Genomic DNA, 22,130 nt, shown 5'->3' with positions numbered 1-22,130 from the left:
ACAACACTAACCTATCGACGGCGGGGGCGATCAGTACCAAGTCTCGGAGAACGAACCTTCCAAACTGCTCCAGCTTGTGATTTTCCACATCCACAAGCGCACTATTATGTGCCAACTGAGTGGGCTAGACCACCCATTCGCGTCAACAGGCTTCGAAGGATTGGACGGTACAAAGTACTAGTATCTAGGTGGAACCCAACCAGTAGCCACAGAAATAGTCCACATTCGAGTTTGTGCACGGAGTAACAGTTCGTCTGAGTACAGCCTTCCGGTAGAGATGATCATCCTCGTGCCTCACTCAGCTCGTGCCTCACTTAGCTCATTTCGTCATCGGGGATGACGACTACTACTATCCAGAACGCAGCTCATATTCTACTCCAGGGGGGATATTGAGCCCCGTGTGGTTTCCATATTTTCACTTCAGCCTTTTCACTCGCCTATCATACACATGTAGCCACTAGGTAGGGGAGAGATCTCGGTCCTTCTCCGTCTCATCTTTCCACTATAATCAGGACATACCTCCTACCATATTCCCTCTCATACTGGAAATCTTAAACTTTCCTTCCGCTATCCACAACAATGCCCGCCCGCCAGGGAGTGATGCCTCCCCCTCCGGGTGTGGTGCCAAACTTTGACTACTCCAACCCATGGCTATTTATCCAGAGTCGAGCGGTCATCATTGCAGGGCTTCTCTTCGCGACACTCTTCCTAGGCCTTCGACTTTACACAAAGACATACTTGTTACACAAGTTTGGCTGGGATGATGGTACGTTGGGATCAATTGATGTTTCAATTGGGAAGTAGTATAACCGTTGATCTTTTATATAGTATCCCTACTGGTTGCATTTGTAGGACAAACACCTGCCCGTCGTCGGAGATTCGCTGCTAAAGGAATATAACCACCAGGCCTGGTCAATAACAACCCAAGCTATGTGTTTCTGTATGCCTGTCAAAATGAAAGCGAATATATCTCTATCTCCTAATTGCCTCTTCTGACCAAGTGGTTTCTCTCAGATGGCTATCGATATGGTGGCATCGGGATCCACATCTGGAACATCACGCCGGAAATGTTCCAGTCGTTTCAAAAGGTCAGATTCTATTTTTATTCATCACGCGTGCAATACGCACGATCTGCCCAGTCACTCATCATACTTCAAATAGGGCGTCTTCATTTCCGGGGTTGTTTACGTGCCAGCTCTGGCGTTTGCCAAAGCCAGTCTCATTATCCTCTACTACCGCATCGTGGGTCAGCAAAAGGTCTACCGGTGGTGCATTTATATTCTGTCATTTGTCGTGGGTGGTTACAGTATTGGGATCACCCTCGCATTGATTTTTGCCTGCAATCCCCTTGCCAAGAGCTGGGATAAGTCCATCACTGAAGGGCACTGCGTGGATCAGAACGGCTTATATATCGCCACCGCCGTGACCAATACGGTGACTGACGTGGCCCTCCTAGTCCTTCCCATGCCGATGGTGTTCACCTTAAATATGCCAACCGTGCAGAAGATTGGATTGTCTCTGGTTTTCCTAGTCGGGTGCGCGTATGTTCCCGCTGCGTTCCCGGTTCTTAGTCTCCACATGCTAACCAGCCACAGCACGGTTGTCACTAGTGTCATCCGCCTCGTTACCTTGTTCCCGTTCCTCCAGTCCACCGATCCCACATATAAGATCGCCTGGACAGATCTCTGGATGTATGTTGCCTTCCAACTATCCTAAGGCCTATTCCTGCCTGCTGACCCCGTTTAGCAACGTTGAAGCCAACTTCCTTATCATTTGCAACTGCCTTCCTTTCCTCCGCCAGTTCTGCCGCCGCTATGCCCCCAGGATCATCGGCGAAGGGAGCACCCAAGGCCTGCGCTACTTCACCGGTGGCGGATACCACGATGATAGCACCTCCCGGTCACGGGCTCGACGCAAACCTGGACTTACCCTACTGCAGGATGATGTCGAATTGGCCGACGGCGGTGGTACCCAGTCACAAATCATCAAGGAGGTCCACTGGAATGTGACGACCGAGTACGCCGACGAGTCTCCAAATGCGGGAATGAGGGATCAGCACCGGCAGTTTCAGAGCCATGTATAAATGACGCTGCTGTCGGAGATCGAGAGTCCTAGAGGCCCGCGTCGACACTGCGCGGCAGCCTATGACGCCCAGGGATGATGGGGAGTTGTTTCTTCCTAGTATCAATGTACATATAAGCATTCGCCGCACTTCGGCTCATACTGATATTGGTTGCCGGTCTAGTATACCCCGAAGTGTATATTTTCATTAGGTCTACCAGGTCGCGCGTGTAATGCTTCAAACCACATCTTCGATGGTCACTATGCTGTATATGGTCGACGTAAAGTGAAATGGATGTAATCACCAGATAGATAAAAGGCACCCAAGTCGTGCTATTTCCAGTGTTAACCCCTGTAATTACAGTGGTACCTTGCCCTACATAATCAATGTTAAGACCTCCAATCTTTCAATTGCAGGGATATTTATTGACTTTTCTGTTTTGCGGCTATCTTTGGTTGAACATCGTTAACCTCATTATAAAATGCACACATATTCCTTCCTCAAAGCCCCAGTGGACGGAGGCATCCTTGCGTCGTCTGTGACACACGCTGGGGGAGCGGGCCTGTGGGTTTTGGTAAAGTAGTTCCCTCGCGGCGGAGTGGGCTGGCAAGGCAGGAATTTGGAATTTGGAATTTGGAATTCGCCGGCTTGACCCGCAAGACTGTGGAGTGTGGACCGTTGTGGATTTGGTGGGTTATGGAGTGACAGACCGTCTTGGTAACAGCAACCCGCGGTCCGGGGCTCGGTCCGGTTTGAACTGTCACTCTGGTGGAGGGGGGACTTCCGAGCGCGAAAAAGGAGGTTTGACGCTGCATATGACCCAGATCTTGGATGGAAGACTTTGCCGCAAATCTTCGAACAAGGACAAAAAAAACAAGACAAAGAGATCGATGGATATATAAAACATCAAGGAAGTACGAAGTAGATCTATAGTTCAATAACCATCGAAACTACTATTAGAGCAGTCCTGGTACGGGGTACCAATAAACCATCTCTTTTTGCACACCATTACACGCCACATCAGATCTATGACAGCCACTGATTTAAATGAAAGAAGACATTTAAGCGGAGACAAGTGAAATACATACAATCTGTCATATTTCCTCATACGTGATGTCATGAGGAATTAATATCACATTGGCTGTGTATGCAGGATAACCGTGCTCGGATATATATTTTAGATGAGATTTTTTTAAATATAGAGAGGTTCAATACCCCGTGCCACCAATATTATCCTAGCCAATTCCACTAGTGTTGATAGTCTCTCCATCTCTTATACATTGTGTACTTTATACATTCCCTTAGTTTTCCAAACTCTGGGAGAACACAAACACGAATGGTCAAAGTACGTACTACATAGTCATAATTTGGATAATGCTTACGCTCTAGCTAAGCCGTAACAGGCTATAAAAAATAGGAACAATTAAAAATAAAAGTGACCCGATGAAGTATTTACAAACTAATTGCAGTCACTATTATCATATAATATCCACGCAAGAATTAATACCTAGGCAGTCATGCAACCCCAAATTATTAAGAGATAGGTTCCTAGCATAAGTTTTGAGTTTCGAACTATCATCTACACACATGAAACAGAGTCACGGCTAGGATCAATATTGTATGTCATGGAAAGATGGTCAAGGATTATCTGGACATGTAGATATGACATGTAAGATGTGTCGCATCACTAGAATTGACCTGTCTATATCAGCCCCATGGCCTTTCGACCCTGGATGGCGTAACAGCCTTGTATCCCAGGTTACTGGTTCTGGTATATCCGGCTCGGGATACTATTGTGACAGTCCACGCCCTGTGAAAGACAATTGAATCATATCCAGATACCAGTGATGTAATATAACTGTTTGTCAAGAATCCATAAGTTTTTTTCGACCAAGCGTAGGTCTGACCTAGCACCTGAATGTTTCCAATGACCGCATTATGTGTAAGCACCTTAGTAGATATTATGTTCACACCAGTGGCTTCCATTAGACATCGACCGGGGAATGCCGAACATCGGTATGGTATGTCTAGGGACTAGCAACGGTCGCTCACGACGGTCCAAACTACATCGGGTACAGTGGGGGTGGAATAGTCCGGCGTCCATTTGCGCCACTCCCAATGAGGGAGAAGAAGGTGGTTTGCCAGATAGACTGCAATTCAATAAAGCGGATATTTATCCTCGGTAGAACAACGACCGGACCGATCCCTGCGTCTCATCAACTTTGCTTGGTCATTTTTTATTCTGCTGGGAGGAACGTATGGCGATCGGCGTCCTTTTCCCCCGACGCAATATCACAGCCACGCCACCGGTTTTGGCCCCCGAATCATTCCTCCAAATAAGCACCAACGCATGGGGGCCACGCAGAGGTGGCACGGTGGGATTTAACACGAGACCGCATGACTGGCCATATAACATGTCTAACCGCGCGAACGGGTGTCGATAATTGGATGTCCTTCTGAATCCCAGTGGATAACTACATATTGGACCAGTTCAATGACTAGCATAGGGGAGACGTACAAGAAACACTTTTGATCACTTTGTTTGACAGTTAGGGGCCACACGGTCCATGTACAGAAGCCCCACTCTGGTCGGCCGTTGGGCCATGGACCCAAGGCGGGACTACTTTCAAGGTGAGACGGCCCTATATTATACTACCGGAATTAAAACAGCGTTCGCATAGATGTAACTCAACTGCCTAGTTAATAGTAATTAGGTTAATCCGTGATTGAACCCCTGCTTTCAATGTACATCGCAGATGTAAGGGCTGATGGGTTGTGACGATATCACACCCGGACGTGCGACGGCGCATGTAGAAGAGCCATGTCAGAACTCGACGAAGACCAAGCCGTCTACCGAGCCACGGCATACTTATTCCACAAGGGGTCAGCTAACAACCGGTCCACGCAGCCGTTCTCCACGCCGACGAGGATTTCGATGCCCCCATCGGGCAGAGGCGGGAATACCACCTGACACCCATTGATCACCCCAATTGCTGGCACACGGACCGCATCAATCTTCCCTAACATGGTCCCCCACACTAGATCGTACATCGAGAATCCAGTCCAGCTGGTGAGCACGCAGTTGTACCCAGGGACGTCAAGGAAGGCCGTTGGCACCAGCCGATTGACGTCCTCGAGCTTCTCGACCAGGGTCGCCACATCATCCACGAACTGGCTATCAGCGCGCTGGATAGCCTCGCGGATGAGGATGGCCAGGTCGGCGAGACACAGCTCCCCTAGCATGCGGCGGATTGACATAGACACCGCAACGTACCCGAGGAAGCAGCCCAGGGTCTCGGGGTGCACGGGTGGCGAGGTCCGCCGGCGCCCGTCGATGGCCACGTTGAAGACAGACGTAGGATCACCTTCCAGGGTCGACAGCGGAGACTGGACGTTCATGACAGTGCGCCACAGAAGGGCGGACAGGGCATCGTTGGTCGAGATCCATTTCTGATCAGAGGGCTGGGTGGCGTGCGCCGGGGACGCCTCCGCCTTGAGTGTAGCGAGGGCCTGAGGAGAGAAATAGAAGACCTGGGCGCAGTGATTCGAGGAGAGCATTTTCGGCGGTGCTCCGGACGGGGTGAAGGGGAGGATGGTGTACTCGGGATGGTTCTCCGGCAATCCCGTGTTGCGGCCGGACGGCTTCATCACGAGTTCCCGGTCTGTCCAGATGGCCGGGGGGAGGTCCGCCGGCTCATGGATGGGGATCCCTTGAGCCCGACGACATTCTTCGGCCCAGATTTTAGTCCAGGTGTAGAAAGAGGTGCCGTCTCCGACCAGGTGCATGATGCACCAGGTGAGGATCAGGCCGCCCTCGATGAAGTTAAGCTGGACGAGGCTGGTCGGCAATCTCTCGCCGGCAGAAGGCCACACCGAACGCCGACAGAGTTCCTCGCCATCGAACTCGGCGACCGGGAATCCCCTGGCTTTGAGGTCTGCGTAGCTGGATGGATAGGTTTCGCGCAGGTCCTTGACCGCGACACCCCCGACATTTGGATCGGTCAACCGCTGCAGCTTCACTACTCCACCCTGCTTGGCGTCTTCGTCAGGGATGAGCTCGCAGCCAACCACCGGTAGCCGCTGCTCCAGGGCTTGATAACCCATTCGGAGAACTCTGGCCACATCGTCGATCTGGTAGTTGTCGGCCAGCTGGAAGGGGAAGACATATCGAAGATAGCCCTTCGGACCAATACGCTCGAGAGCGGTAAGGGTAGGGACCTCATTGATCGAACCCATGGTTGCTTCTTTCTGAAACGCCCGGGGTTTCTTGTTCTGGCTCTTTGGGGTGGGTTCGGTTGTCTTTCTCCCCCGGAAATCGTCGATTACGTGGCGCGATGAAGGAAAATGACAGGTTTGAAAAGGCAAATCAAGGACCCGACCGGTCAGCCCACCCCTGTTTTATCTAGTCCATCGTCTATCAGCCCCTCATCCGATGAGTTACCTCCCTGCCCCACCAACTAGAGCAAGGCGCCCAGCAAACGCCAAGCTAGACAGGGCCGATCATGGTGAAAAGCGGATGGCCCGCCGTTGAGGAGATCGACATGATAGGTGTCAGGGCTAGTCTGCACTCGGGCATGGTCAGCCTTCCCCGTCCCTAGCGTGGGAGACGGACTCGCTGGCGTGGCTTTAGTCTGATCCTGCGGAGTGCCAGCTTCCAATCTAGGATTCTTTAGGTCCATAGCGGCTGGTTCCTGACATTTCTGACAGGTGCAAGGGGGTGAGTATATATCAGAAAGGACATGATAAGTCGTGCAGGATTCGGGGCTGCGTATTGGGTAGGATCTCCGAAATAAAAGCTCCGCGATGGACACCCCCGGTTATGATTGCGCTGTGCTGGTGGTGCTGATATCTTTTCTTTCGTTCTCTTCAGTGGTCCCTGCTTTCACTTTGCTGGGAGGTGAGCGCAATGGGAATTGATCCCGGTATTATCAAAGTGTTCGGGCCACCGCCGCCGGGGCTCAATTTGTCGGAAAGTGAAGTGTCTAGAAACAATGGGGCGGTCATTGCGATGCTCTGTCTGGCCGCCGTGGCGGTGATTCTGCGCTTCACGGCTCGGATTACCCTGGGGAACGCGTTGATGTCTGATGACTGGGTTATTGTCGTCGCTCTGGTATGATCCCTGTTCATCCGACCGTGGTCCCGGCTCTAGTTGCTAAGTTTGGTGCAGCTTTGTATAGGAGCGACAGCAGGTCTGAGCATCGTTGGTACGCTATCCCATGCCTGACAATGACGAGTGGGAGGCTGACGGGCTTAGGTGGCACACTGGGGGCAGGAACGCACCTCTGGTCTCTCTCGTTGACCAACGTTTCGCAGATTTTCCGGGTCAGTCGATGAGACTTGCATCTCCATGGAATACTTTCGCTGACGGGGTCAATCAGATCCTCCACTCCTATACATTTGTCTATGCCGCAGCGTGTGCCTCCACCAAAGTGTCCATTCTGTGCTTTTACATCCGGATCTTCACTCCATTGGACCGGTATTCGCGATACGCCATTGCATTCGGCTTCTTTCTGACCATCTCCTACCCGATCATCATCTGGATCACCATGGGAAATTGCTGCAGGCCGCTCTCCTTTTACTGGAACCAGTTCATTGGGGAGAAGGGGACATGCATCGATGTCAACACTTTTTTTCTCGCCTTGGCGATCATTAACATGATCAACGACTTTATCGTGCTGCTCATTCCGATCCCGCGAATTATGAAGCTGCAGATGACGAGGAGGAAAAAGGTGGCCATTAGCGCAATCATGGCGGTGGGTATCTTGTAAGTCAACCAGCCTTCCAGAGAAAGGCCAGGGCCCATGCTGATGGACATTCCAGCGCCTGCGTAGCCAGTATTGTCCGCATCTGGTACCTCTCCGTGTTCATGGCGGCCCTCGACATCACCTGGCTCATGGGGCCTGTCTTCATCTGGAGTACCATCGAGCCCTCAGTCGCCATCATCTGCGCCTGCCTGCCGCATCTCGCGCCCTTCCTGCGCATGGTGCATCAGAATGTGCTGTCTAGTCGGGACAAAACCGGGTCCAAGTCACACGGCTCGTCAGGCCCCTGGCGGGGTCCCCAGCGAAACTCCGTATTCGGCAACCGAGCGCCCCATTTCGATGGCCGACAAAGGCTGGGGGACGACGAGATCGGGCTGACGAACCATGTCGCGGGGAGTGGGAACATCCACAAGGCGGACTCGATGGAATCAACGATCCTGGTGCAGTCCAGCTTCGTCCAATCGGCCTCGGGGTCTCGGTGATGGACTCCTACGCGATAGCCCATCTAATGTACACCGATCCAAGTCATATAGCCAACCGCTTTTGTGCCTACCCGACCTGGTGGGTTCTGTCAGTCGCATCCACCCATGAAGTCTGGTTGTAGCTATTGTCGGCTTTGCTCCCTGGCTTGGTAGGTGTTACCACAGGTCACTTGTTGGATACCAATTGAACCCAAGTACTATTTATCGTCTGCCATACCAACCAATCACGAATAATAGGCAGGGACTTGTTCCGGAAATCACCCACCCCTGCGAGCGTAGCCCGACTGAAAGTCCACCGTGTATTGTAGGGGGCTTAGTATCGAGACTTTATTCGCCATGTGCCGATCGATAATAGTATGGGCGCCTGGTTGGCTTGACAGTCGCGGATGGATGCTATTACCAAAGAACTACGAAATAAACTGAGTACGATGCCGCCCATTTTACAATCCCAGTCAACTAGTTGAGTGAATACCTGTCAATTCACATACAACGGACAGTTCGCGAATTATATAACAACAAGCAACATGGCATCAATCAATAGACAGAACACAGGAGCTAGACCTCATCGAGAACCCCGACTAAGAGAAACGATCAGCCGATTCAAGCAGTCAAGAACATAGAGCCACCTTACATCAAACCCGTTCATCCTCCAAAGGGATCTTTGAGTCCCGCCTCAACATAGCACTTGGCCTTCTCTGCGGAACAGTACGCCTGGTTGGCGTCCTTGGCCGTACGGCACTTGTTTGCTTGCTTGTCGCAGCACTCGGAGGTCTTACACCCACCGGCGACGACAGTGGTGGAGAGACCGAGAGCGATGGCAATGATGGTCCAAGAGATTTTCATGATGACGACATATAATCGAGTACTGTACGTTGATGATAGGAATGAAGATGATATAGATTTTTATCGTAAAGTTGAGACTTGCGAGCACAACCCTTTATAAGATATAGTGACCATGCTGAAGTGCCATGTGGCACCCGATTTGCGTTCTAGAATTCCATTGTCCATTTCCAATTGTGGTCTTGTGTGAATCATCGATGTCGTCAGGCCTCACCGAACTCCGTGGTTGGGATGCGGGAGGTGGATCCCGCTCAGTGTAAACCAAGAGGCAATTGGAGGCTTGGGATGTACAATCGGATTGTATTTAACCTTAACTAGAGTGGCAATGAATGTTTTAGACACACTTCAAAAATCCCAACAATGAGAGTAGGCGGACTTCCTCGTCATGATGGCCATTGCTCTTATTAGGTAACATCGGTGGCGAGACATATGCGATCACTGGCTCAGTGATTTCATATGACGCCAGTTAATGCTAGGCGGGTGGGCGTCGCATTATCGCATTATTTCCATTTAGTTCCAGCACAAATACAACTGTGTCAAGTGTAATATGGCGATATAGGTGCGATCGGGCTGGGTTGTAGCATAACAGGTGATCGTCATATCGTCGAGCGATAGTCCAATATCACGAAAGGGTAACTAGAGAAAGCCATTGATATGGCTGAGGTGGATTGATACCGCAGCGAACAAACGACGATAGCCGAAGGTTTCAAACACAGAATATGTATGACGCTTAATTGGACCTCTGCCTGGGCCTGGAGAGGCCGAATGTTAGCATTTGGAGATCACCGGATATGTTTACCACCATCCACCATCTCGGGTTGTTATCAACGAATACTGATCTTAGATGATCATCCGAATAATGACGGGGCCGGCATCAGTAACTCCCCAAAACCCCCCGCATCATCAAGTAGTGAGATTTGAGAGGCATACACGAACCGAAGCTACCCCGCAGGGGATTTTGTGTGGCTGGGTAAGTCATCCCATCACTAGGCGAGAAAAAACCCGGCACCATCCAAATGTCCCACCAAAACAGTCTTTGCACCCTCCAGAGACCTGGTTGTCTGTATAAGGATCCATACAATACAAGGTACCGAGCTCGGTGTGTACCATTGTATCATCAATAGCTGACCGTGGCAGGTCAGAGTCTCGGCAAGATTCACTACACGACGTGGTCCCGTTTCTGCGCCGTCCGCAACACCGACAACATCATGATATCGGAGACGGATGCTAGATACCTGCGTCGATGCATCGAGCTGGCTCGTCAAGCGGCTCAGGCGGGGGATGGTGCCTTTGGGTCAGTCCTGGTGGACGCAGCAGGCGAGGTCTTGAAGGAAGATCGCAACCGGACGGTCACCAACTCAGACTTCACGCTGCACCCGGAGTTCACGCTGGCCAAATGGGCCCAGGATAATCTCAACCCAACGGAACGCGCCTCTAGCACTGTTTATACCTCTGGCGAGCACTGCCCGATGTGCGCGGCTACCCATGCATACGCGGGCCTTGGCAGGATCGTATACGCTAGCTCGTCCGAGCAACTCGTACAATGGAAGACAGAATCTGGGCTGTCCCTGGGCCCAGTTGCGCCGCTCCCGATCAACCGGGTAGCACCGGATATACCAGTCGAGGGACCTGCACCGGGTCTAGATGAGGAAATTCGTGAACTGCATCGTCTGGGTTGGAGTCGAAAGGCGGCATAGGCATGCTTCGCGATTGAGATCGCTATTTACGTATGACCCTAGAGAGGAAGGCTGGTGGCCAATTTCAGAGTCAGTTTATCGGGTGGTTATGTAGAGTTAGGTTGACCAGAATTGAGTGACTGTCAGTGGGCGAGAAGTGGCCTGTCACCTGATCGTCGGGCAGTCGGATTGGTTTAACCCATCCTGTCCAAATCTGAACCTTCTTCTCAAAAGTCGCTACATTGGCTGAATCATGTTAATCCGTAAGGTCATATAAGGATTTGACCGCATCTATCGGTTTGCCTGATACTTGATCTATCATGTTCTATTAGTCCAAGATTCGCCCCTACCCAGAACGCAATTCTTCATTCCAGGTACTAGCTATTGTAGCTTCCGGTAGTATTTCGAGAAGGGTTCCCGGATATCAGGTACACTGCGTATCCATCGGGTGAATGTTACTGGTATGGGCGGCTGGAATGTGGTTCGACGAGGAATCAATGGTCATTTGGTTCTTTCCCCGTCGCCCTACAGGCTTTTGAGGGCCATATAACATACAATACATAGGTGACGGGGCGACCTGTTTTATGAGAATGATACCATGTATATCCTTATTCCTCGATAACCTCAAACTCTTGGGTGACGCTGATTCCGCCAGCTGGGTTCTGACCGAGACTTTTCTGCCGCGCGTGCTTCTTACCCAGGGATTCTTCGCTCCCAATACTCAGATCGTCCCGCCCATATGGGTGGACCGCGGCCACCCCTGCATACGCATTGTGCCCCATCGGCCGCAACCATAGTGGGTGCGAGTCATCGGTTAGCGAGTCCAGCCTGTTGGTGGCAGCAGCCGGGCCCCTTCTAGACAGCACGGGGCATTTGGCAGCTTGGCCCACCGTATCTCGGGGCGATTTCGGCGACCGATCAATGAGCGGTCGCATGAGTGGAATAGACGACAGTATAATGGCGAGGCAAGGCTCGAGGCCGGTGAAGATGTTGGCATGCGGCAAAGTATATGTCATGTCGCCGAACCGCACTCTGAACAGGGTATGGATCCGGAGGACGCTGACGATACACGCACTGTATCGAGATTAGCCAGGGTCTCTCGGATTGGGCACGATATATCAATGTCGGAAAACAAAACGTGTGATCGGGTAGTCTTACACAAATCCGAGTCCCAGGACTGCCATCAGGGTTATCTTTTTAGAAGTTGCCATCTGGAGCCGATATAGCAACGGCATGGGGATTACCACCACTACCAGGTCGGTGAACAAGTTAATAGTCCCTGAGACAATGTAGGACACGATCTCGCGGCCACACGTTCCACCAGGAATGTTCGGGTTCCAGTTGAAGGCCATTGGTCGGCATACCAGAAAGGTGGCCAAGATAGTCCCTATCGCCCAGGCAGCAACGAGGGCGATGGTACCCCAGACAATCCGCACGACTGCCTTGGCCGGGAAAATGCGGAGATACAGTAGCAAAATGGAGAATTTGGTGCAGCTGAGGCTAAACACCCAAAAGATCTGCACCGGGACGATCAGCTTGTACAGTTTGGTGATCGGCTCTGTCCCATGCTTGGCGACGATCGCCTTCTCATGGTCATACCCTAGGCCGGTCTGGACGACGAAGGTGACGGAGATGGATTCGAGACCGACGGCAAATATCTATCGCTGTTAGGAGAAGTTGTGGGATGTCGGTGGGGACCTACCCCGGTAGGATACTCAGCTTACGCAGGCCATGATCAGGAAGTAGTCGCTCATATTCCACTTTTTCCGGGCAATACGCTGAGCCAGCAACCGAAGGGATACCGCGACGACGGCCAACGTGCTACTGACGATGGCGACCGCGAGTACTGCCCGTTGCGCATCCGTCACGATGGGAAATATGACCGCCATACACGCTCCCTTAATTGGCCGGCGGCGGGATGCAGGATCAACAGTTTTTACTTGGAAGGGCGTGGCTCCCCAATTTCATCCCAGCAGGCCTTGAGATATGGCAGGCTCTTATCTCTCCTTTCTCAAACCTACATCGTTTCCCGCAAATCATGTGCATTGCTATTTTAACCTTCCAAGACTCCTCCTCTGGTCTTTCTTTGATGGACGCGCCATGCTACGCCATGCTGTGGGAGACTCATGTCTCGTTCGCGAAGGTTGGGCCTTCTTGTGGAAGCCTTACAGATTCATGGAAGCGTGACAGACCAATAGAGAAGCTTGAAGTTTGTTGCGACAGAAGAGGTAATCCTTGCCTGTCAGCCTCTACACGTCCAATTTCTTGGCTCTGCTAAACGCCAAGGGGTAGCGATGGTCCGTGTTGTGAGGGGAAACAGTTAGGGCTAATGGTTTTGGAGACTAGCCCCAGAGCCGGAGCGCCTCTCTGTCAAACCATTGGTTTCGCGTATTCGTTGGTGCATTTCCACATGTCTTTTTCTGTGTTTTTAATCTGCTGGTCCCTTTGTGCCATCGCCACTGGCGTCGACTTCCAAAACTTTGAACCCTTTAAGCCTCGTTCAGGTCGCCCGTTCATACACCAACGTCCAGGATGACCGTCGTGTTTGCCGTGGCTGCTGGTCTTCTGGTGCTATTGTACATTTGTACAAGGACCAACGGGAAATTGGGTGTGAGAAAAGGGGAGAAGCCTCTTCTAAAACTGCCCCTCATCGGCGACCTGCATGACTCGCCCATCGACAAGCCGTTGGCCAATTGGGACGCCTGGGCAGAACATAATGGCGCTATTGTGTTGGGCAGACTTTTTGGAATTGTGCCCATCGTCGTTCTCAACTCGGCTGAGGCCGTCAGTGAACTCTTTAGCCGGCGCAGTCGATGGTATAGCAACCGGCCAGCCTCGGTGACAATGGAGATGATCACGGGCGCGGAGCCAGGCCAGTCACGATTCACCCTGATGCACGACTACGATGATCATCTCAAGTTGCACCACCGCATGCTTGCCCCAAGCTTGGGTGCTGTGGCGGCCCCGCAGTATCAGCCACTGATGGAATTAGAGTCGAAGCAGCTGCTATTCGATCTCTTAGATTTGACTGGGCGAGCCTCCGGCGGTACTACAGTAAGCATGAACACTGTTTACCCCTTTCTAGAGCGTACCCAGTCCAGTATCATCTTAGCATTGCATTATGGATTACGTATCACACGGCCCGAGGAGCCCATTCTGCACGAGATTGTCGACATTCAAGCCACTGTGACACATCTCGCCGCTAACCCTGCTTTGCCCGACCTGGTCCCCGTCCTCCGCCACCTGCCGGTCTGGATGTCCCCGTGGAAGAGATTTGCCAACCGGCTCTACGCCAGGCAGGTTGACCTGTATATGCGTCTATTCCACCACGGCCGCCACGTACGGGGATGGAACGCCACAAAGCAGGGGCTATCAACCGCCAACAAATACGCTCCGAAAGAAAGCCCGGTGTCCGATCTCGATCTTGCCTTCACCCTGGCCACATCAGTCCAAGGCGGCATGGAGATTTTACCGCGCCAGATGCTGTGGCTGTTCATCGCCGCGTCCCACCGTCCAGCCGTTTTCGCCCAGGCGCGTGCGGTCCTCGATACGGTCGTTGGACGCGACCGTCTCCCACGATTCTCAGACCGCCCCCACCTAGCTCTAATCGACGCCATCGTGCACGAACTGCTTCGCTGGCGGCCCATTGCGCCGGGCTCGATCCCCCGCAGGGCGGACCGCAATGACGATTATCAGGGTGTCACGATCAAAAAGAACGTCGCAATCATGGCCAACGCCTGGGCGATCGGTCGAGATGAGGTGGTGTTTGACCCGGCCCTGGGCGATGTGCAGGATTTTATCCCTGAACGATGGCTGCGCTCGGACCCAGGCGGGGAGACAAGACTCCATGCCGACCTTCCTCTGCCGGTCTTCGGGCAGGGTCGGCGAATGTGCCAGGGGAAACGAGTTGCCACCGACGGGGCTTTCATGCAGGTGGCTCACTTGCTCTGGGCGTATGAGATTGGGGACACTGCGGACATCACGGTAGATCCGTGGAATATGACCGTAGTTGGATTCATGACGATGCCGACGGAGTGTAAATTTCACCTCCGCCCTCGGGGTCATTGGGTGGTGGAGGTGATCGAGAGGGAATGGGCTGTGGCCGATAAAAGTCTAGACAGGGTTATGGGAAGCGCGCATGACGTGGAGAAGTAGAGCGTTCCTGTTTCTTTATATGCTCTGCTCGACCGCATCGGGGCGCCCCGTAGTATATCATCTGCCTATGATGGCTCGGTTCATGAGGCAACCATTGTGACCACTGAGACAATGCAATCAGTCAACATGCCGTCTGATCTGCACAGTTATCTCGCACAGATCTTAATTTGGGTTTTGCAATCATTCGCAGCCCTTGAGTAGGTACAAAAAACATGAAAGTATCCAATATCTTCGTTCTTCATCAGTTCTCCTGCCACTATGATACTTACTGCTCTCTTCCCTCGGATCGCCTTCGATATAGCATACCGTCACTCGGGATATATACATTTACGGATATATGGATAGAGGTTGTTTTATTTTGTGGTTGTGGACTAGCCTCGGATTACACGGTGACATGGCCTCGCTGGTGACTGTCCTTCAGCCACCCAGACACATCCTAGCCACTGTCAGACGTCCAGTTCTGTTAACTACGACTCTGGAGTCGCTAAACGATGAATGGCAGGCTGGAGGATCATCACAAAATGCTCGGCGCCGATTGATTCTCCATATTTACTTCAATCGGCATCCGGCATCGTACACGACTGTTCGTACTGCAAACTGCTCCAATTACCGAGCATGGTGTCTTGCTTTTGCATCTGAAAGTGGCCATAAGCGCCATGTGATGATGCAATAGGGTTGAATTCGCGAGTCTAGACAACTATGATATCTAATGGGCTGCCCCGTTGGTCCCATTGGTCCCATTGGTCCCATTTGCAACCGGCAACACGGACTCGATAACGCCCAGGCCGTCGTTCTCGCGTGTCCAGAAGGTAGGCTGCAGGCCGACCGACTCAAGAAGACTCTTCCACTGCTGGCGAGTGCGCTCCAGCCCCGAACAGAAGATCATCACTGCCATGTCGGTGGTTCCGTGCAGGAATTCGGCGTTCCGGTCCGGCAGGATATACTCCTCAATCACAAGCTTGGAGTATCCAGCCTCCATGGCGTCGACGACGTGGCCTAGCAGAACACGGGCCTTTTCATCGGACCAGTCATGAAACACGAACTTGAAGTAATAAACACGAGCGCCTTCGATCACAGGTTAGCAGGGGCAGAATCGCAGAATCGGATGGACGGACCTTTGACCGGGTTGGCCTCCTTGAAGAAGTCATACTTGACACCTTGGATGCCACACGCGTTGAGGTCGGAAGCTGCCTCATCAATGACGGACGGAAGATCTTCGAGCACCAGCTTACCCGGGGCGTCCGGGAACCGCTTTTGGAAGAGCATGAGATCATGACCGCGACCCCCACCAATGTCGACCACGAGCGCCCGCTCGGGATTGCTGTCGGCGCCCGCGAGAATTCGCTCCTGCACAGGGAACCAGTCGCCCCAGTGGACGCGGTTGGCACGCTGGCCTTCCATGAAGTCGTTGAACCGGGTAAGAGCCGCCGGGTGCTCGCACAGCCAGGAGAACCCATCGATCTCAACATTGTGGGTGTATTGGAGGGGGGCTCGCATCGGATCTTCGGGGTTTTGGTAATTCGTCGCGGCGAGGTATTCGGGAGTCTTTTGCAAGATAGGAAGGAATTCGCAAAACCTGTGGCATGTTAGGGACACTAGAAGAGGCGCTGCCGGGGATGGGGAGTCCATACAAAGATTCCATTGTGCCGATTGCCGGTCGATTCACCATCTCTTTGGCAATTGCCGTGGGCAGGTAGGCGCTCGGTTCGGGTTCTTCGACGATGTCAAAGGACACCAGGAGGCGCATGATCCGCTCTAGGTTCACCAGTGTTTAGAAAAAAGCATTGCCATACGCGATCTGGTCTCGGACAGACGTACCGACAAGCAGAGGGTTGGCCGGTTTGGCAGCCGCCAACTGCTTTACTGATACGGGTGCTGTCGCATTTGCCAGCACGGGGAAGACCTTCATGTCATGGGCCACTTTCAAGGCCATGAAGACCATTGGCTTGGGTGTCTGTCAGTATCTAGGATCCATGATGGTAATAATTGCAAATGTTTAGGCTGACCTGGTACGACAGCTTCAAGATGGCATCTTTGGGCTGCTCAAGTGCTCGTTGAAGCTTGGTGATCTGGGCCAGGGCTTCTTTGCGGCAGGTCTCTGACTGATCTTTCTGGAATCCCGCGAGCGACGTTTGGGTGTTGGCCCAAAGGCTCTGAATCTGTTGTGTGTCCATATCTGCTATGATGAAGCAGGGCAGTGAAGATCTGTATGCTTCTCACATGGACTGGGGGCCAAATTTCAAGGGGTCGACCGTCCATAAATACAACTGACAGGGGGTAGCGTTGGCCTGCCACCACACCCACAACTGTCACCGATCAGCAAGTTTCTCCCCCTCGTGCCGCTCTATAAGGGTGGACTGGTACTAGGACTCCTCTGGGGGGGGAGTAGATGCCACCATTCGCGCCCTAGTTGGCCGATGAACAGCCACGATCGTCGGATTTAGGTCACGAAGACCACCGTTGGGGGCACTTGGGAGAAATCAAGAACAGAAGCGGGACAAGGCCAAGGCGATCGACACTCCAAGGCGACGGACGGTGTTGAGACTAAGCTTTTCGGTATCTGATGCGCCTCTCCGCCTGTCATGGTGGACCCTTTCCAACTGTGCCATGACTGTGCGGAATTTGTCCCGGTTCGTTTAGTTTGGAGCCATCTAGCCCCACTGCGAAATGGTGGCTACTATTTCGGCCCATCATTGCCCTATCCCCATCACGTTAATTGCCCCTCAACCCCACCAGGCCCCGATTCGGAGCGGCTGCGGCACAGTCCCGACCCGCTGGAGGGGGCCAAAAGAGGTCCTGTGCCTTCACATGCTCCATAGATGGCTAGTCTATTTGCGTGTTCATTGTTCCATGATGCAAGCGAAGGACCGGCGTCTGCGGAAATCATACTCCCACATCCCGCCTTCTCCTTATCGCTGACACATGTGCAGGGATTGTGCCCCTGTCTAGTATATTGGCCTTGTGATCCTTATGGTCTGTAGATCAAAATCCGTTTTATGGGCCTTTACGCGTCTGGCTGTTGGTTGGCGACGACGGCTGGTGCTGCTGTTGTTTGGTAGATCGCCAACAGGTGCTTTTGTTCTTGCCCCTGTCATTGGCAATTTGCTGTTTCTTTTCTTTTGGTCTGTTGGTGCTTCATTTCAAGTCGCTGGAAATCATTTCCTCGGCTCCCACTGTTATTGCTATTTTTAATTAACTCGGCGTCAGTATGGTTTTCTATACCGTTAGCTTGGGTCACCCTTTCCATCGGTGTCCCGTGGAACTTTAAACTGTCTCAGTCGGACGTTTTCTGCTGGACAATATATATCACTTTAAAAACATCTTCTCATTGTGTCTGGTAATCAACCCTTCAACGTCTTGGTGCTAGTAAGTATAAACAAACCTCGGGGTAGTTTTGCTCAGCATGGTCTACAATCTCACGGCAGAGCTCTTTGCCGAATGGGCCATTGGAATCATTGTGGCTGGCATCCGCATCTATTCGCGATGCTTCGTCGACAAGAGAGGGCTGTACTGGGATGATGTGTTCTTGATCCTCGGCCTGGTGAGATTTGTTTACTGCTGTCTATCCTTACCGTCCAGGTCCCCTGACACCGCGCGAATAGATATTCTGGACTTTGATGACCATCACACTCTATCTTTGCACAGGTATGCTCTGTCTGGAAAGATGACAAGTATGCAGTATGTCTAACACCCCTTTCCTCAACCAGATGTATATGGCTCGAATATCGGTCTCAACCCGGAGACTGCGCTTGATATTCCGGACAACGAGGTCCAATGGTATAAAATCGGCTCGGTGTGCGCTTTCGTCGCCTGGATTGCATACATTGTAGCTGTCTGGGCATTTAAGGGAGTGCTGGTGTTTCTGTGCACTCGACTCACGTAAGGCATCGACTGATCTGTGGGGCAATGGAGTATGGTTGCTGATGTATACAGAATGGGACTCTGGCAGCATCGCCTTTCGGTAATCGTTGGACTGCTATGCATTGGTACATTCCTCGTATCCTTGATCTTTGACCTTGCCATGTGCCGACCCATCCACAAAAACTGGCAGGTCAAGCCCTACGCTGGAAGTCAGTTTGAATAAGAATGCCCACCTCGCCCTGGACTATAGACTGACGCCGACTCACAGACAACTGCACCCTCCGACCCTTGAACTACATTGTTATCGAGGTGCTCAGCATCGTGTATGCACCAATCCACCCTGAACCAAACAACCTTCTCTAACCGTACCACAATAGAACGGACCTCGCAGTCATGTGTGTCCCTGTCCCCCTGGTCATGACTGCTCGCATACCCGCGACGCAGAAGATAATGCTAGTGGCTCTCTTCTGTTCCGGTATCTTCGTCATGATCTGCGCGATCCTCCGTGCCTATTACTCCGTCACGGACATTAACACTCTCGCGACCGCCTTGGGATGGGCATCACGCGAGTGCTTCGTATCGGTCATCATCGTCTGCGCCCCCGGCATCAAGCCCCTCTTCAAGCGGTTCCGGTGGTTCCGCACGAACATGTCGAGCAACGAATACTCAAACTCAATATCCCACGGCAAGGTGTTCTCTTCCAAGACAGGAAATTTTAACACCCTTGTCTCCACCCATGATCGAACCCCTTACGAGATGGCCCCTTCGGCCGGTTGGAGAAAGCACAAGGCCAAGCCCTCCTCCGGCGAGAGCCAAGAGGGGATCATTCCACCCTCGGGGGCAAAGCAGGATGGGGACGCAGACATGGGTATCCGAGTCACGACGGATGTCCGCCTCGAGCTGGAGAAGACGCAGACGGGTGTATCTGGGCGATCACATTATTGACCTTGCGGTGGCGCTAGATGAATGTGTAAATAGTTAGGAGGCACGGTTGGCTTCCATGGGATGATATTGTACATTGGAGTGAGTATATTGTAATAATTTTGTGGGGACTGGTGTATAGTCTTGATTTATGATCATTAATCCCCTAAGAGTGTGCATCCACCAAGTGCCAAATGGGTAATTGGGTAGCATCCAGATGGGTTGACAAGTTATATCCATCTTTTACTTCATTGAAATATCATTGTTAGTGTCTTATCCCTTGTCGGCAAAGAATATTTTGGCTGGCTCGAATCCATGTATTACTCGCTTAGAAGTGGAGTAGAGGCATCGGGGATTTCTAGTCTCCTAGGGGTCGGGTCATGCACCTAAGTTACCAGGTAGGACCACCAATCGACCATAAAAGGATCTTATGACAAACTTACGTACCTTTCGCAACGGGTTGCTTTTCCTGTAGGAGCTAGTATTGCCATTAAGAGAGAAGCAGTATTAAGGGTTTCCTGGACCTTGACGTAAAGCTTTTTTTGGAGGAAACCTGATTATCTCCGGCGTGACAGCTATATATGGATGGTATATCCTCAAAATTCCTCCCAGCATATTTCTCTGGATAGGATAGACGATAACAATGATAGTAAAGGAGAAAGGAAAATCGAATAGAAAGCGGAAAGCAAAGGAATGAAAGGAAGAAACGACAGAGAAGCCAGGAGAGACAAAAGGGGGAGGGGAGGTGGAGACATAGCCTCCACCTTGTGCTTACTACCTCATATTCGCGGTGCCAGAGCCCATGGATATCCACCAACGTACAGTGGGGCGTTTATTGTTGTCGCGCGGTCCTCTTTAGGCCGGTGCGGAATCATTATACGTCCTCCAGTAGTCCCCGATGGACAGCTTTGAGTCCGGTTCCCGATCGCGGATACTCACACTTTCTCCTACCACTTTCAACCCGTCCACCGAGATGGCCTTGGAAACATCAACGTAAACATGAACCTTGATATGGCCGCCCGGTTCCATTCTAAACGTGCAATGGGGCCGGTGTGGTATCTTTTGACGAGTTCCACCTATAGTTGTCGTGCCATGAAGCGAGCCCCTAAGAGACGATTAGCATAACGGGCAAATGAAAGCCCATACAACAACTAGAACTTCGATGTAGAACGACTTACATGATGACGACTTTAGGTTTACCGAGTCGTGTGGCCGTAGCATGGGCCGCATGCTCAGTAGCACCTTTCATAAGCGCCGGATCCACGGCCCACTTGTTCGCATCGGCGGGTAGGCTTGCAGCTGCGCCCCTAGTCCAGGTGATAGAACGGCCATTTATCATTCCCTCGTAAGAATCAACTGGAAGAGAGTTAGCGAAGGTCATAATTAGGGGGTCTAGTCGATATCAGGGGAAGTAGAGAGAGCTCTTGTAGTATAAAAGAACGGCGGTTGGTACAGAAGAACGAAGACAGTAACGGGATGCGAAGAGAGCGTTTTCGGTGAGAGATGTCCAGATGTTGGATAGATAGAGTGCGGTAAACGCTTCGACAGATAGGGATCATGATGGACACTATATATAGCAGATCGTAGGCCGGGATGATGCCCTTATTGTCAAAGGGGAGCATTGTCCTGGATTGGACTGGCAGGTCGACTCCCAAAGGTTGAAAGATGAAAGGCAACACAAAAACATTTATACAGAAGAGGTTGAAAGATCGGCGCACACCGTCATTTTCCTCCAAATCATTCCAATCCATTTCCACTCCATGTAGTGCGCTTGACAATCAGTTAATTAGCAGGGGGCATTTTATCCCTCTTTGTCCTCGTGTTTGTTTGTCTTCGTTCTTTCTTTGTGTTAGGTTTCACCTACCGTCCTGTCATAATGCAGACTACACGATACTCGCAAGCATCCATATTGTATGGGACATATAGAGCTCAGATCCTTTGTTCATTGGCCGGCCCCTTTAACACCAGACATTGTGCTGGGTCAATAGGTTGTACACCGATTGCGTCAGATAGCAGTGTCTACAGTTCGAGACAGGTATCCAAAGATAACTGATAATAGGAGACAACCCCTGTCCCAAGAGCGGACAAGCCGTCCGCCTGAGTCTCTTAAGTGGCTATTCAGTCCTAGTATCACCGGGGCGAAACATGAAGGGCGAAACATGAACGCTTGTTCTATACCGTTTTTCTCAGCGAAGAGCTCAATAAGAGATACCAGATCAAGCATAAAATCGGGTAGGGGGACTTCTCCACGGTTTGGATGGCCCGTGACCTACAAGACAAGTAGGACATCGCTCTTCAAGTGATGTGCTTGGGGGACTGGGTCGAGTCTAAGTTGGTAGTCAAGACCAGAGTATGCGAGTCGTCCATGATA

At 51.8% G+C, this 22,130-nt stretch overlaps 11 protein-coding genes across 11 annotated transcripts; 5 read left to right on the top strand and 6 right to left on the bottom strand.

The window, feature by feature from the left end:
• Window positions 1-600: 600 nt before the first annotated feature.
• Window positions 601-2,083, top strand: P168DRAFT_242003 (uncharacterized protein; the record flags this gene model as incomplete). The annotated part of the gene is made up of 6 exons (XM_024833782.1): window positions 601-766; window positions 878-940; window positions 1,015-1,088; window positions 1,162-1,541; window positions 1,596-1,691; window positions 1,747-2,083. The coding sequence occupies 6 exons, from the start codon at window positions 601-603 to the stop codon at window positions 2,081-2,083; spliced, it is 1,116 nt and encodes a 371-aa protein (XP_024690432.1).
• A 2,599-nt stretch (window positions 2,084-4,682) lies between these two features.
• P168DRAFT_292890 (uncharacterized protein) lies at window positions 4,683-6,362 on the bottom strand. The gene has a single exon (XM_024837692.1). The coding sequence runs from the start codon at window positions 6,296-6,298 to the stop codon at window positions 4,913-4,915; it is 1,386 nt and encodes a 461-aa protein (XP_024690431.1). The 5' UTR covers window positions 6,299-6,362; the 3' UTR covers window positions 4,683-4,912.
• Window positions 6,363-6,513: 151 nt separating this feature from the next.
• P168DRAFT_292889 (uncharacterized protein) lies at window positions 6,514-6,794 on the bottom strand. The gene has a single exon (XM_024837691.1). The coding sequence runs from the start codon at window positions 6,739-6,741 to the stop codon at window positions 6,520-6,522; it is 222 nt and encodes a 73-aa protein (XP_024690430.1). The 5' UTR covers window positions 6,742-6,794; the 3' UTR covers window positions 6,514-6,519.
• A 174-nt stretch (window positions 6,795-6,968) lies between these two features.
• On the top strand, window positions 6,969-8,409 carry P168DRAFT_329737 (pth11-like integral membrane protein; the record flags this gene model as incomplete). The annotated part of the gene is made up of 5 exons (XM_024841502.1): window positions 6,969-7,172; window positions 7,230-7,266; window positions 7,317-7,384; window positions 7,441-7,826; window positions 7,883-8,409. 5 exons carry the CDS (start codon window positions 6,969-6,971, stop codon window positions 8,304-8,306), a joined length of 1,119 nt encoding a protein of 372 aa, XP_024690429.1. The 3' UTR covers window positions 8,307-8,409.
• Window positions 8,410-8,781: 372 nt separating this feature from the next.
• Window positions 8,782-9,302, bottom strand: P168DRAFT_292887 (uncharacterized protein). Its single transcript, XM_024837690.1, has 2 exons — window positions 8,938-9,302; window positions 8,782-8,884 (listed from the first exon to the last, which is right to left on the bottom strand). Exon 1 carries the CDS (start codon window positions 9,147-9,149, stop codon window positions 8,949-8,951), a length of 201 nt encoding a protein of 66 aa, XP_024690428.1. The 5' UTR covers window positions 9,150-9,302; the 3' UTR covers window positions 8,782-8,884; window positions 8,938-8,948.
• An 806-nt stretch (window positions 9,303-10,108) lies between these two features.
• On the top strand, window positions 10,109-10,904 carry P168DRAFT_292886 (nucleoside deaminase). The gene has a single exon (XM_024837689.1). It carries the CDS (start codon window positions 10,355-10,357, stop codon window positions 10,841-10,843), a length of 489 nt encoding a protein of 162 aa, XP_024690427.1. The 5' UTR covers window positions 10,109-10,354; the 3' UTR covers window positions 10,844-10,904.
• A 526-nt stretch (window positions 10,905-11,430) lies between these two features.
• On the bottom strand, window positions 11,431-12,711 carry P168DRAFT_321396 (putative integral membrane protein; the record flags this gene model as incomplete). Its single annotated transcript, XM_024840463.1, has 3 exons — window positions 11,431-11,896; window positions 11,981-12,480; window positions 12,547-12,711. 3 exons carry the CDS (start codon window positions 12,709-12,711, stop codon window positions 11,431-11,433), a joined length of 1,131 nt encoding a protein of 376 aa, XP_024690426.1.
• A 643-nt stretch (window positions 12,712-13,354) lies between these two features.
• P168DRAFT_312865 (cytochrome P450) lies at window positions 13,355-15,138 on the top strand (the record flags this gene model as incomplete). The annotated part of the gene is made up of 1 exon (XM_024839606.1): window positions 13,355-15,138. The coding sequence occupies one exon, from the start codon at window positions 13,355-13,357 to the stop codon at window positions 14,975-14,977; it is 1,623 nt and encodes a 540-aa protein (XP_024690425.1). The 3' UTR covers window positions 14,978-15,138.
• Window positions 15,139-15,683: 545 nt separating this feature from the next.
• On the bottom strand, window positions 15,684-17,151 carry P168DRAFT_242064 (S-adenosyl-L-methionine-dependent methyltransferase; the record flags this gene model as incomplete). Its single annotated transcript, XM_024833784.1, has 5 exons — window positions 15,684-16,042; window positions 16,093-16,553; window positions 16,609-16,732; window positions 16,796-16,922; window positions 16,984-17,151. The coding sequence occupies 5 exons, from the start codon at window positions 17,149-17,151 to the stop codon at window positions 15,684-15,686; spliced, it is 1,239 nt and encodes a 412-aa protein (XP_024690424.1).
• Window positions 17,152-18,380: 1,229 nt separating this feature from the next.
• On the top strand, window positions 18,381-19,783 carry P168DRAFT_334794 (uncharacterized protein; the record flags this gene model as incomplete). Its single annotated transcript, XM_024841699.1, has 6 exons — window positions 18,381-18,518; window positions 18,580-18,622; window positions 18,685-18,856; window positions 18,911-19,047; window positions 19,107-19,161; window positions 19,216-19,783. The coding sequence occupies 6 exons, from the start codon at window positions 18,381-18,383 to the stop codon at window positions 19,781-19,783; spliced, it is 1,113 nt and encodes a 370-aa protein (XP_024690423.1).
• A 637-nt stretch (window positions 19,784-20,420) lies between these two features.
• On the bottom strand, window positions 20,421-21,098 carry P168DRAFT_329734 (uncharacterized protein; the record flags this gene model as incomplete). The annotated part of the gene is made up of 2 exons (XM_024841501.1): window positions 20,421-20,864; window positions 20,938-21,098. 2 exons carry the CDS (start codon window positions 21,096-21,098, stop codon window positions 20,615-20,617), a joined length of 411 nt encoding a protein of 136 aa, XP_024690422.1. The 3' UTR covers window positions 20,421-20,614.
• Window positions 21,099-22,130: the final 1,032 nt, after the last annotated feature.

Source organism: Aspergillus campestris (genome assembly GCF_002847485.1).
Source record: "Aspergillus campestris IBT 28561 chromosome Unknown P168scaffold_11, whole genome shotgun sequence".
Lineage (NCBI taxonomy): Eukaryota > Fungi > Ascomycota > Eurotiomycetes > Eurotiales > Aspergillaceae > Aspergillus > Aspergillus campestris.
Note: the sequence above shows the minus strand (reverse complement) of the source record. Positions and strands in the feature narration are given on the sequence as shown.